The following is a 13,101-nucleotide window of genomic DNA, read 5'->3' on the forward strand; positions in this document are numbered from 1 at the left end:
ACTCAGCAATGTTTAATATTCCAGTAGGAAGCCAAGAGGTACAAGAAAGAGACTGCAGAGCTGAAGAAAACGGGTGTACATTTGGAAGAAAACTTGGAAAAACATTACATTTCCAAAGTTATATATGAAGAAATGGAAAGCGAGTTTTTTAATGCTATGTATGAAAATGATGAGCTGGTGGAAAAAGTGGTAAAGAAATATGCAGAGGTCAAACTGCAAAACAAAAGATTGCAGGAGGAAAAGGAAAAGATGTTGAATTTTTGTGTATAGCAGCAACAAAAATTAGAAAACTTGCAGCTCCTATTCGACAATCAGAAAAAGAGTTCTCTACCTCTTCTGTCGCATACCCAAGTGAAAGTAGAAGTTCACACAAAGGAGTATGAAGAGTCTCAGAAAGAATTAGCAGACATGCAGTTAAAGAATGTGGGCTTGAAGTATAGCACATAGAAATTAGGCTTTGCTAAGGGAAAACTGATCAGTGCCGAGAATCAACTTTGATGGATGAAAGATGAGTTTGCTAATGAAAAATTAGATCTTGATGAACTTCAGGTATCAGAAGTCTTTGTTAATTTTCACGAGAAAATGCTTGGGACAGACAAAGGAATTGCTGATGACTAGGAGCAGTTGGCTCAATTAACAACTAAACCTGATGAAATGTTGGAACGTCATTGTGAAAAAGCAATGAAATTCTTGAACTCAGTCCAATCTGAAGCACACAATAGATGAGATGCACAGTATGGAACAGCAAATTCAGACTTAAAATCAGAAAAGGAAAATTCTAAGAAACAAATTGGGGATCTTTCAAGTGAACTGGAAAAGTCTAAGAAGCAGTCAGTGGCCATGGAAGAAAGACTCTGAAAGGAACTGAATGCCCAGCTGAAGTTGTTAAGCTTGTGTAGGGATTCCACAGATAACTCTGAAACAAAGACAACTGAACTCACCAGAGTAGTTACTGAGTGAAAGAAAAGATTCAAAAGCTTGAAAAAGAATTGGAAAATAAGAGAGTAAACAAACATTTAGCTAAAATTGTGAAAGAAATGGAAATGAAGGTTCCATTTTTGAAATGTCAATGTCCAGGAATAACATAGTGGACTCCATGGAAAAAGAAAACCCGCGTTCACTCCAGGAATGAACGGAATGCACATTCACTCCAGAAGGAATGGGACAAACCTATGGTATCTGAAAAAAGCAGACAGCTGGGCAATAACGTGAAACACAACTCGAAGGAGTGCAAAAAGTGAATTAAATGGAGACCATCAAGTGTCAGAAACACAGAGAACTACAATTTCAATGCCAACCAACAAAGTCAACCCGAAGCAACTGAGACTACTATTCCTCCAAACATGACAAGAACAAGATCGGGAAGAGTCATAAAGCCTCCAGGCTATTTGAATTTATAAAACTTGGGGGAGGTGTAGTATAAGGGTGTTTGGCAGAGCAAGGGTTAATGTAGGACTGGGAAAACAGTACTTCCCACATGGCGGTGTAGAGAGTTACATGATTGTAGACTGTGTGTAGAAGAGTCTAGCAGATACCAGCATGAAGACAGCACCCATGAAGGTCTGGAGCTTGGAAATGTATATAGTTTATGAAGTGCCAATACACAGTTTCTGTTCCATCATGCAAGACACTAAACAACCTGTCAACACCTTCCACCCTGACTTTTCCATCAAGAAACCCCTCCCCCCGACCTCCCCAACTGCCCTGCCCACCCCCCCCCCCCAAACCCTTCCAGCCCTGGGCATCACTACCCTTCTCCACCATGAGAACCCTCGTATTTACCTAGTCCTGGACCTGGGGGCTTGAAATATGTCAATTGCTTGTTGTCCCAGTTTTGGTCACTGCTGGCACTGGCACTGCTTGGACTACAGAGCTCCCATCAATTGGACTGGTCAGCAGCATTCTGAAGTGGGACTTCCACCCTCCTCTGAGTGTTAAATGGCTGGGGGCAGGATGTAATTGGCAGGGATGTGTGCCCTGCTGACTCTTCAGGTGGCAGGACAAGAAACCCCATCATCTGAAAAATCCTGCCCAATGTGTTCAGGAAAGATAGGGAAGGAAAGGAAAAAAGAGGAGTGCAATCGTTGTCATCGCTGACATCATCCTAGTGCAGTTATGCTGTTTCAAAAATGGTTTTGATTAAGTGAGTAATGCCGGAAAGGCTGAATTTATTGCTCATCCCTTGCTGCCCTGAGAAAGTGATGATTGGTTTCTTCTTGAACTGCTGCAGTCCTTGTGGTGATGATGTTCCAGAAATGGTGTTTCCCATGATGTTGACCCAATAATGATAAAGGGATGGAGATATAAATCCAAGTCAGGATTGTATGCAGCTTAGTGGGCAACCTGAAGTCGATGGGATCCTTAGCAACTGTACTTGCTACATGGCTTTAATGTCTCTTAGCAATGACCTAACCAATCTTTTGTGAACATTTGTCATGACTCATTTACTATTTATAAAACCACACATTCCTTTGGAGTTCTGATTATAGATTTATTTACCTGCACTTTCACTGCCAAAGGAATTATGTATTTCAACTCTTTGGTCTCTCTGTTCACAGCTGCCAATGCTTTTCCATTGAGTAACATTAGACAGTTGAAATGATATATATTCAGATTCCTTGGCTGTACAATTCTACTCTGAGGTTCCAGCTTGAATGAAAAATGGCATCTGCTCCACACTTGATGTGGAGCATCTCACTTCCAGTGCTGCCAGTGCAGAGCACCATGTTTTTGAGATTGATAGCCCATGTGTAATGTGCGTGAATCGAAATTATGCAGAGGAAGCAGATTGTGATGTCAGTCAGCATTAAAGCTAATTTGATGTCTAACTTACCATTTTCAACCTCACCACTCTAGTTAATGCCTTCTCTTTAACACACACAGCCTAACGTGTGTTCAGCAACATTATGGCCCCTCCACACTCCAGTGCTATTTAAAGACTCCCATCCAGCTGACAGATCAGTTGCTTATTTGTATCTCCTGGCTCTTGCAGAATTTGTGGAAATATTGGATTGTTGGGATTGTTCAAAAATGGTGGTAATAGCTGCAGAGAGTTTGCTGGACACTGGGATGGCATTAGTGGTAATGGAAAGGTCACCGAGTACACTGCACGCTCCCGGCCATGGGTGCTATAACTGCAGTTCCTTTTGGGCCACAGAGTCAGAGGGAAATGGAGCGAATGAAGCAAAGAAACCAAGTTTGGAGCTGGAGGAGGCGGATGAGAGCTCTCAGTAGGGAGACTTATCCACTCAGGAAGCACTTCTCCTCCCTGTGCTTAAATCAGGAGCTATGTCTTTGGCAGCTCGTGGTTCCACCAAGGAGGTGCTCATATAACTTTGCTATCTCTTGTAACCAGCCATACTCAGCCTCAGCGCAGGGCAAGGATGCTGCTGCCAGGGGCTGTCAAGGTGACCATGATGCTAAATTTTTCACCAGCAGATACTTCCAGGTTGGAACAGGTGACTCAGCAAACATCTCACAGTTTGCTGGCAATCGCTGTATCTGGGAGATCACAGAGATTCTATATCCTGGAAAGGGGACTTCATTGTCTTCTGTTTAGATCGAGAGAAGCAGGAGGAATGGACATGTAGCTTTTTCAGAATGGTAAACTTTCCCATGGTGCAAGGAGCCATGGCTTTGAAGGTGCTGCATGTAAATGCTGAAAAGTACCAAAACCCAAAGGGTAACACTCACCCAGCTTGTATTTAGTGTGCGACAACACCCAGAACATCATACTGGTGAATGCCCACTATCTCGACAACAGCTGTGATGCATTCATCCTGTGTCTGTCTGCTGTTCTCTCAGTCTTTCGACAACCATTAAACCAAATGGTAGTTGCTAGTTTTTTTTTATATTTGTTCATGGGTTGTGGACGTCACTGGCTGGGCCAGCATTTGTTGCCCATCCCTAATTGCCCTTGTTCAGAGTGCATTTTAAGTGTCAACTATGTTGCAGTGGGTCTGGAGTCACGTGTAGGCCAGACCAGGTAAGGACAGCAGACTTCCTTCCCTAAAGGACATTAGTGAACCAAATGGGTTTTTACAACAATCAACAATGGTTTCATGGTCATCATTAGACTTTTAATTTCAGATTTTTATTGTATTCAAGTTTCACCATCTGCCTTGGTGGGATTCGAACCTGGGTTCTCAGAGCATTACCCTGGGTCTCTGGAATGCTAACCCAGTGATAATACCACTATGCCACCGCTTGATGAAAAGGGCTATCAGCTCTATGGATGGCTGATGACTCCATTCCACAAGATCCATGTCAGCACTCAGACAATGTGAACCTTGCTGCTATGAGGAATGTAATCAAGCAGACTATCAGGTTGCTGAAGCAATGATTTACTGCCTGGACTGCTCAGGAGGAGCATTTACCAAGTGTCTCAAATTGTTCTAGCCTGTTTCATCATCCACAACTTGGCTATCATGAAGGGAACTCCTCAGGAGAAGGAGAAGAAGGAGGAAGGGAGACGCAGCTGACATTTCAGACAGGCAATCTTTGAGTGCACATCACAATCCAATTCCGCTGAATAAAATCCCAGACTCCTGTTGCTCAGTTGTTCCTCATCTTACCACAGCCCTCTGTTACATGCCAACACAGTGTCATCTTTCCACAATCCTGAAATAAATGACACCACAAAACAGCCATTTCATACCATCTTTATCCAAAACATATTAAATATTCCATACAATACTCAACCAATTACCCTTGTGCACTCTCTTCGTGCCTGCAGAACTATTTCAGCAGCTGCACTATGGCTGGAGGAAGATTACTGATGTTTAGTTGGGGGGACTGCAGATTGCCTTGCAGAATGGCCTCAGCCAGCTGAGTCTTAAAGGTCTGACTACGGACTGCAAGGCTTTGGTATCAGTGGTAGCAGTCTAGGCTGGATGGCTGACAGGCAACAGCAAGGGTACTTGTGGTGTGGCTGTGGTGGCAGCATGAATTCTGTCATCCTGAGCAAGAACAGCAAGTTCATGCTCCATGGAGCTACTGCCACACACCCAGGCAGTGCCTCAGGAATCCTAGTAATCTGCTGGAATGCATATTGTGGGATTGCTGACAACCTGCAAGCCCCTTTGAATTCTGGTACTCACAACTAAGAAATGATAAGGGCTAGCCATCCCCCCAGACTCTGGGGTGTTAGAGCCTGAGTGCCAACTGTCACTGACACCGGAGCTGGCCAAGAGGGTGAGCTCTGGCTACTTGGCCTGAGTGCCTTGTGGGTCGAGGGCCACAACTCGGATGTGCCCTACAAGGTGGCTTGGGGGAGTGGGTAGGGGGGTTGGTGGTGTGGGTGGATTTGCCAGACTGCAATGGTGCTGCAGTTAGAAAGTGGACAAATTAATGCTCCTCTATCATTTTAGGAGAAGAGAAGCCATATCACCAACGAAAGATCTAAGACAGGCGGAAGCCCCCCACACTTGCTCATTCTGCCAAGGTACGAGATGTATGCATGTATGCCTTGAAGCTGGAAAGCCACCACCCACCTTGGATAGCCGGTCATGGAGAGGCAGGGGCCTCTGACAAAGATAAGGGTGCAGTGCATAGAGGTGAGAGTGTCAGATTCTGCATACATTCTTGTGTAGTCTCATCATTAATGGGAGCCTCAAACCTGGAGTCCCCATTGATCATTGAAAGACAATGGCACCATGATGCAGATCTCCATTGTCTCATCAGGGTGCCTGGGATGTACAGTGACAGTGTGGTGGCTTAAACATGTCCTTCTTCTCCCTAGAATCAGCAGCTCACCCACGAATGCAGCCCCTGAAGAGTCACACCTGATGCCAGAGAACCATGTCAGCACATGAGCTGCTTGTCATCTCCACAGGCTCCTCTCAGGGCACTCTGGTTGACATCAGCATCTTCTCTGCCCCTCTGCCAGTGATTGTGGCTCTGATAAGGCTGTCATGTGTAGGGAGAGGCCAGCTGTGGCACTTGCCGCTCCCTCTCAGGCGGGGCGATCATAGGTTCCACTGGCCAGCGGACGACTGCCAAGATCATCAAGGCCAACAAGACAGCAGAGTCAGCAGGCTGTCTCCAATGCCGCTGCCAGAGAGGGGGGCCGGGAGGGGGGTGGAGTTTAAGGCACCATGAGCACGAGAGACTGTTCACGGGTGATCTTCTGTTCTGCCATGTTTTGTTAATATGTTTACTGATGTGACCATTTACACAATGTATAGTTACGTTAATTTGATATGCGTGCCAACATGATATAAATTTTGCTTTTGTCTTAATGGCCTGAGTATGCTTTACTTGTTTTGTAGGTGCAGAGCACCCCAGTGTCTCATGCTGGATGTAAGTGGCTCTAAAGTGAGTGGACTTTGGATTTAAATGAAAGGGTCATCTCAGACATCTGGGATGGAGGCAGTAGCCCTGGCATGAGGCAGAAGCAGATTTTTGACAGCCTAGCTGAAGGAGTATTGGATCAAGGCATTCCTGGTTTCCCTGCCTCAATGAAGGATCCAGAGGTCTGCCTCCAAACCCTCAGAGTGCTCCTCATCATGCTCCTCTTCTGACTCACCATTGAATTCATCCTCTGTGGCCTGAGGAGCTGCCTCAAGCTCCTCTTCTCCTTCTTCCTCCAGCGGGTCTCCCCTTGCCAGAGCCAGATTGTGGAGAGTGCAACATACAACCACTATAAGTGACACCCGCTCTGGCGGTATTGTAGTGCAGCCCCTGAACGGTCCAGGCATCGGAAGCGCATCTTCAGATGACTTATGGTCCTCTCTATCACCGCCTTGCTGGAGGCATGACTCCTACTATGATTCTGCTCTGCCTTTGTTCTTAGGTGACAGAGAGGCGTCATTAGCCACCTCTTCAACAGATAGCACTTGACACCCAGCAGCCATCCATCCAGTCAACCTGAAGCAGTGAATAGCCTTGGCACCTGTGAGTGTCTGAGGATGTAAGCCGTCATGGGAGCTGCCAGGGTACCTCGCACAGATTTGCAGAATCTGAGTCTGGTGGTTACAAACTATCTGGATGTTCATGGAGTGGAAGCCCTTCCTGTTGACAAAGGCAACCAGCTGACACACTGGAGCCTTGATGGCCACATGTGTGCAGTCGATTGTGCCCTGGATGTGGGGCACGCAGCAATCGCTGCAAACCCTTGGCTCGCTCAGCTTGGCTGCCCTCATCCGTACGGAAATAACTAAATGTCATGACCAGCCTGAACAGAACATCAGTCACCAGCTTGATGCAACTGTGGACAGTGGATTTGGACACTCCACAAAGATCTCCCACAGACCCCTGAAAAGAGCCATGAGTCATAGAGTCATAGAGGTCTACAGCACAGAAAAAGGCCCTTTGGCCCATCGAGTCTGTGCCAGTCAAACAAGTACCTAACTATTCTATTGGCATTTCCCAGCATTCGGCCCATTGACTTGTAAGGCATGGCATCCAAATACTTCTTAAATGTTACAAGGGTTTCTGCCTCTACCACCCTTTCAGGCAGTGAGTTCCAAATTCCCACCACCCTCTGGGTGAAAAAATTCTTCCTCACATCCCCTCCAAACCTCCTGCCCCTTACCTTAAATCTATGTCCCCTGATTATTGAACCCTCCACCAAGGGGAAAAGTTCCTTCCTGTCTACCTTATCTATGCCCCTCATAATTTTATACACCAACATAGAAGCATAGAAGCTGAAGGCCACCGTGACCTTCAGAGCCTCTGACATGGGGTGTCCACCCACACAGTTGGAGCTGATCTCAGGCTCAATCATTTGACAAATGGAGGTCACAGTCTCCCTGGAGAGGCGGAGCCTCCTTTGGCATTGCACCTCGGACATAGTGAGGTAGCTGTATCACTGCCTGTAAACCCTGGCAGCAGGATAGTGGTATCTTCTGTACCCCTTATGCCTTGGACTACCAGCTGTCCCTGCGCCCCTTGTGTCTGAGCCTATCTCCCGCAGGTTGCTCCCCTGGAAATTGTATTGGGACACCTGGCCCCCTCTCCCTTCTGCCCCTCTCTTCCTCCTCAGAGGAGATGCCACCAGCGGAGACCATAATCCCCATTACCAGGGTCACAGAAGGCTGTCGAGTGCCTGGAAGGATCCACATGGTCAAAATCCTCCTTGGAACCTGGAGACACCAATGAGTCCTGAAATGAAGCCTAGAAATGCTAAGAATGAAGCTCAGGACAGAGATGAAGCTGTCAAGTTCAAGTAAGCAACCATCAGCAAACTATCTCCTAAACTCTTCACTACTCACAATGGCAACAATGGCAATGCTGCTGATCGTTTTTATCCCAACCTTGGATGAGGTGTCGTTAAAAGTGGGCTGCCCATTTTGCCCGTGCAATGAGCTCAAAATTGTGCAGGGCAATGTGAACCCAGGATCAATTGCCTTTTAAGTGGCCTTTTAATTGTTGGTGGGCATGGCATCGACACCCGCGCACTCCCACAGGCCTGAAGATTGCTCACGTGCGGGATGACGTCAGGACGCTCGCCTGATGTCATCTCACACTATTTCACGTTCGTTCGGCTTGGGCGTACACCCGCCACGAGATGTAAAATTCTGGCCATGGAATCCCTGACAATACCAGCAATATCAATCAACGTTCCGCCAGTTTGACTAAAATATTCATGGCCCTCACCCTTTACATCTTCATTTTTTACCAACATTATACTTTCAAAATAATCTTTACTTTTAACTTTTTACTTCAAAAGGAATAAAAAAACAAAGCACTGGACTACACTCGCCTAAATTGTAAACCAATTTGTACTGGTGACGAATTGTGAGTTCGCATTTACTGAAATACTCTAATTAAATAGACAAAAAGAACATAATTCTTCAACAGAATTGTTTACTTATTATCTAGTCACTTACAATCTTGTGAAAGGAAATCAAACCAAAGTAAATGATTTCAACTTTAAAGTCAGTTCAAAAAGTGAGAGGAATGGTGTTGGATCCAGTGCCCTGGTTTGTTGGGGCTAAAGGATCTGGGTTGCACCCTTATTTCGGGGTGACCGAGTTGGTACCAAGACAGAGAAGATCTGATGACCATTCTTAGAAGAAACACACTCTGTTTATTTACAAAAGGAGCTCAGCAGCTACACTTGTGTGCTTACAACTCAAAACTTTGTCTTTACTCTTCAGTCACTAACTCAAGGCTGCTAACTACAGAGGTAGCTTGCGCACATCTGCTATTGGGTATCAAGATCTTACATTACAAGATTTGTCAAGTAGCCATGTGCAAAAGCTAAATGAGGGATGTGTACATTCTGGACTGAATTTACTCACCATGTTTGAAAGTGGAAGGTGATCCCACTTCAGATGGTGGCAGGACAAAGGGCAGCATAATCACTGTGATGCCCAATGTCTCTAATTGGTGTGGCAGCCTGCCTCCAAGAGTTGCCAGCTCATCAAAGGGCCAGCAGATTAGCAGTGCCACCACTGGCTGCAGCCATTGCTGAGGCTGAGGCTGCAGAGAGAGGGCACCTTGATGGTCAAGGCTCTCTTGAAGTGGACTAAGTGGGTTTGGAAGAAGCTGAGGCTGGACAAGCAGGCCCCGGTGACTGGGAGGAGATGTTGTGAGGCACAGGCACGCAATTGCTATGGACACGGCCACGGCCACGGCCACGGCCACTGTAGTCAGGGCTCCTTCCGTGGGCCGTGGAGTGCCCAAAATGAAGGCCCCCTCACCCAACCAGAGCCTGCTGGGAGGCCACCTGTTTCATCCAGGAGTTTTCCCATGCAACAGTGGACACCCCAATATGGGCAAAATGGCCAGGCAGGAAGCTTCCCTTAATTGGCTGCTTAAGTGGTTCAATTGGGCACTGAGTGAGTGGTGATCCACCACCTTGGCCACATTGGCAAAATGGCATGATGGCAACAGGAAGATTTGGGGCACTTCCCCTGATGTCTTCCTGTCCCATCTTGTCAGCCTTTCTGCCTCCCAATTTGCCACCAAATGCCTTGTAAAATTCTGGCCTCTATTTAGTTTCCATAAGAGACATTGGCAAAGAATGCTGTGAAATGTTAATAGCACAATAAAGAGATTTGAAACCTGAATCAAATTAATAGGAAAAATCCCCAAAACCTCTGATAAGAATAAATTCCATAAAAATACAATTCTGTGATATTGAATTATTAGGTGTCAATAAGCCTCCCAATCATGAGTGTGCACTTATGATTTTTAGTCTGAATGAAAATACATAGGATAATCAATCCCCTTTACAATCAATAATTAACTGGGTAGCTGGGGTCTGCTTTGACCAGCTTGGTTTCCACAAAACTGCAAGTGGCTAGCATAGAAGGATCCAAACTTATCTTGCTATTTTTTCCATATTGCAAGTAAAATAGCAATATTTCAATTATAAAGGCTATAAGGGATGTTATTAGGAGCTGGAACAGTTTCACAGGTGTAATTATAATGTTGGGCCACACTTTGAATGGGAGGTATGGAAGTCACCATTATACGTACACAGTTGTGTGTGTTAGCTAACAAAAACAGAACTTGACCCCATTCAAACCATTTGGGCCTCAAAGCAGGCCACACATACTACTGAAGATAAGTACACAATTCCTTCAGCTGTATATTGTGTTTCCAACTTGTGTATTTGGAGGAAGAGTAGCGTTTGCTTGTTTTGTACTTGCTGTTATCAGAAAATGTATTAGTTTCACTTCTGGAATTGAAACTATACAAAAACGCTAATACAAAAGGTAAATTATGGTATCAGTCTCAACCAAGAACAGATAAATTTGCATCATGTCTGTTTTTGACACTTAAATCATAGGTTTTGATTTCATAGCAACTTTTTGCAACAAGATTCATGCATACTTTTACTTGCTTGCTCACTCCATTTGAGGACTGTCATTCTTATTTCGCTGAACTAATTGCTTGTCAGGCATGGGATCTACTTGAAGAATTAAGGTCACTTGCCACAGTGGAATGTATGGCAATTTATGACTGACTTTGTGCTTGCACTCTGAAGTTTGAATTCAGTGACTGTGGTCTTTGTGTCATGTCGAAAACATTTTTTCCTGACCCTAGAAGTATGTAGCACATTCCACAGATCGCCATAGCTCAGATAGATTGCTATTCATTTTCTCACATGAAACAGTGATATGTTTTTCTCCAGAGTAGTGAGAAACTCCCATCAGACTGGACAGCTTTTATTACACCTCCTGCTGATCATAGTTTCCCTTCACTGCTACCCCCTTCCCAAATGTCTGCATCTGTATTCAGAAGCAAGTAAATTGGGTAGGAGAAGAATTCCTGATGTCGGTCGCATTTTACAATTATCATTACAGCCTTATTTTTAAGGACGCCTCTGTTATCTTAGAAATGACAATTTTTCTTCATAGGAATCAGCAGAACACAGGCACATACATATGCATTTGATTTGGAAGGAGAAATAAACCTCAACATAAACACTTCCGGCATTTACTCCCCCACGAAAATGCTGTGTCCTTTTTTCCATCTTCAAAAGTTTATGTTGGCTTGCTGACTACCATTGCTTTGTAGTTTAGCTTTTGATTTAAATTTGATATCCAGTGTAGTTATTTTTTCTTTCCCTGTCTGCTTGATTGATGGCACTTCCTCCCCTCCCTTCTCCATATGCTTCTCTTCAGTCCTTTTTCCCTTATCCAGCTTTTTCATTTCTTGTATTTCCAGGTATTGATTTTACTTTCCTGTTTTTAATGTCCCTACCTCCAGTTACCACTCCAATGTCCTAGTTATTCCCTATTCGCTGAATAAATCCTGCTCACAATAAACAGGATTTTTAACTCATTCCTCCTCACCCACAAGCTGCAACTTGACAGAACCAGAAGAACCAGACTGGCCTATATATTTATATATATATATATAGTTTTTTTTAAAGTAATTAATCTTGCAGATAAAACTGGCATGATTTGATATATAGTTGAGGAATGTGGCACTTTGAGAGAAGCAATGTAGAGCACAGGCAATGGAAAGGTCAGCAATCATTTCCTTTTACTAACACAATAAAGAGGAAAAACAGAACAATAGTAGAAAAGTGAAAAAAATCAGACTTTGCATTTAAGCTAATGGATTTTAAGCAATTAGCACCCTTAATACAATTTCCCTCATTTCTAAATTATGTTTGTTTTCTTAAATATCTGGCTAACAATTTGGCCAATATGTTATTGCTATACTTTATCTTAAGCAGTTATAACGTCCATTTTCACCTGAGGAAGCATCAACATTAACAAGTCCCTTATGTAAAATATGTTGGTTACCTCATCATAAAGATTCCCTATGTCCAATGGATGCTGGTCTCTAGGGATGGTAGATTTCCCCGTGGTAATATCTTCTGTACTGATAGAAAGACCGCTGCTTTCCCCAGAGCCAGTAGCTAGGTAAAACAATCCAAAGATGCTTAGGGAGAAAGCGCACAGCCAGGGTGAAATCCAAGCCATTTCCTCCCCTTCTCCTGACAGCCTTCTTCAAGTTGTTCTCTGGCTTTTTCTAGAGTCTGCTTGCTCCTCCTGCTTTGTAGCTTCAGTTGTTTTTATTCCCCCCTGTCTTCAATTGCCAGATGTGTCACTTTAAGGCAGTCTAATGACAGCCCTAAAAAAATGCTTTCACTTCCTTTCCCAGCTTCTGCTCCGCTTTTCCCCCCAGAGGCTCCTCTTAAACAACGTACAGCTGGGTCGCGTTTAGAACAAACTCAGTCAAAAGAGATTTGTATTGCAGGAAAATCCCGCAGTTCTCATTCACCTTATCTCAATTTCATCAGGATACAGATTCAGTCTATATTCAGCTCTGGCTTCTTTCACATGTTCAGGTTTCCCTCATCTTCAGATCGACGGCCTCAGTCTCTCAGTTTGCTGCCCAAACTCACAGCCAAGAGTTTTGCAAATAGTCTACAGTTCACAGCAGCTTCCTGCCTGTATGTCTTCCAAATTTCTCCAGGTTATGCCATACAAGGACTCACCAGATTAATGTAAAATAGGAAGTTGAAACTTATAAAGAGTCACAACTGTAAGAAATAGACAAAAAAGACAAAATGGATACAGAACTTTATTTTATTAGGCTTATAATCCTGCTTTCCAGAAATAAAGCTATTCAGTTGAGCAGGAATGCTATGATAGTGTACTTCCTTCTCTAAGAATGAATAAATCCGTAGAA

The 13,101-nt window shown here is 44.4% G+C and overlaps 1 protein-coding gene across 1 annotated transcript in view; it reads right to left on the minus strand.

The window, feature by feature from the left end:
• The window catches only part of lama4 (laminin, alpha 4), a 216,340-nt gene extending 203,532 nt beyond the window's left edge, over window positions 1–12,808 (minus strand). The window contains exon 1 of the mRNA XM_041187778.1: window positions 12,210–12,808. Within this exon, the coding sequence (XP_041043712.1) occupies window positions 12,210–12,389 (180 nt within the window). The 5' untranslated portion in view covers window positions 12,390–12,808. The remainder of the gene's footprint in view (window positions 1–12,209) is intronic.
• Between the last annotated feature and the right edge of the window lie 293 nt (window positions 12,809–13,101).

Source organism: Carcharodon carcharias, chromosome 5, assembly GCF_017639515.1.
Source record: "Carcharodon carcharias isolate sCarCar2 chromosome 5, sCarCar2.pri, whole genome shotgun sequence".
NCBI lineage: Eukaryota > Metazoa > Chordata > Chondrichthyes > Lamniformes > Lamnidae > Carcharodon > Carcharodon carcharias.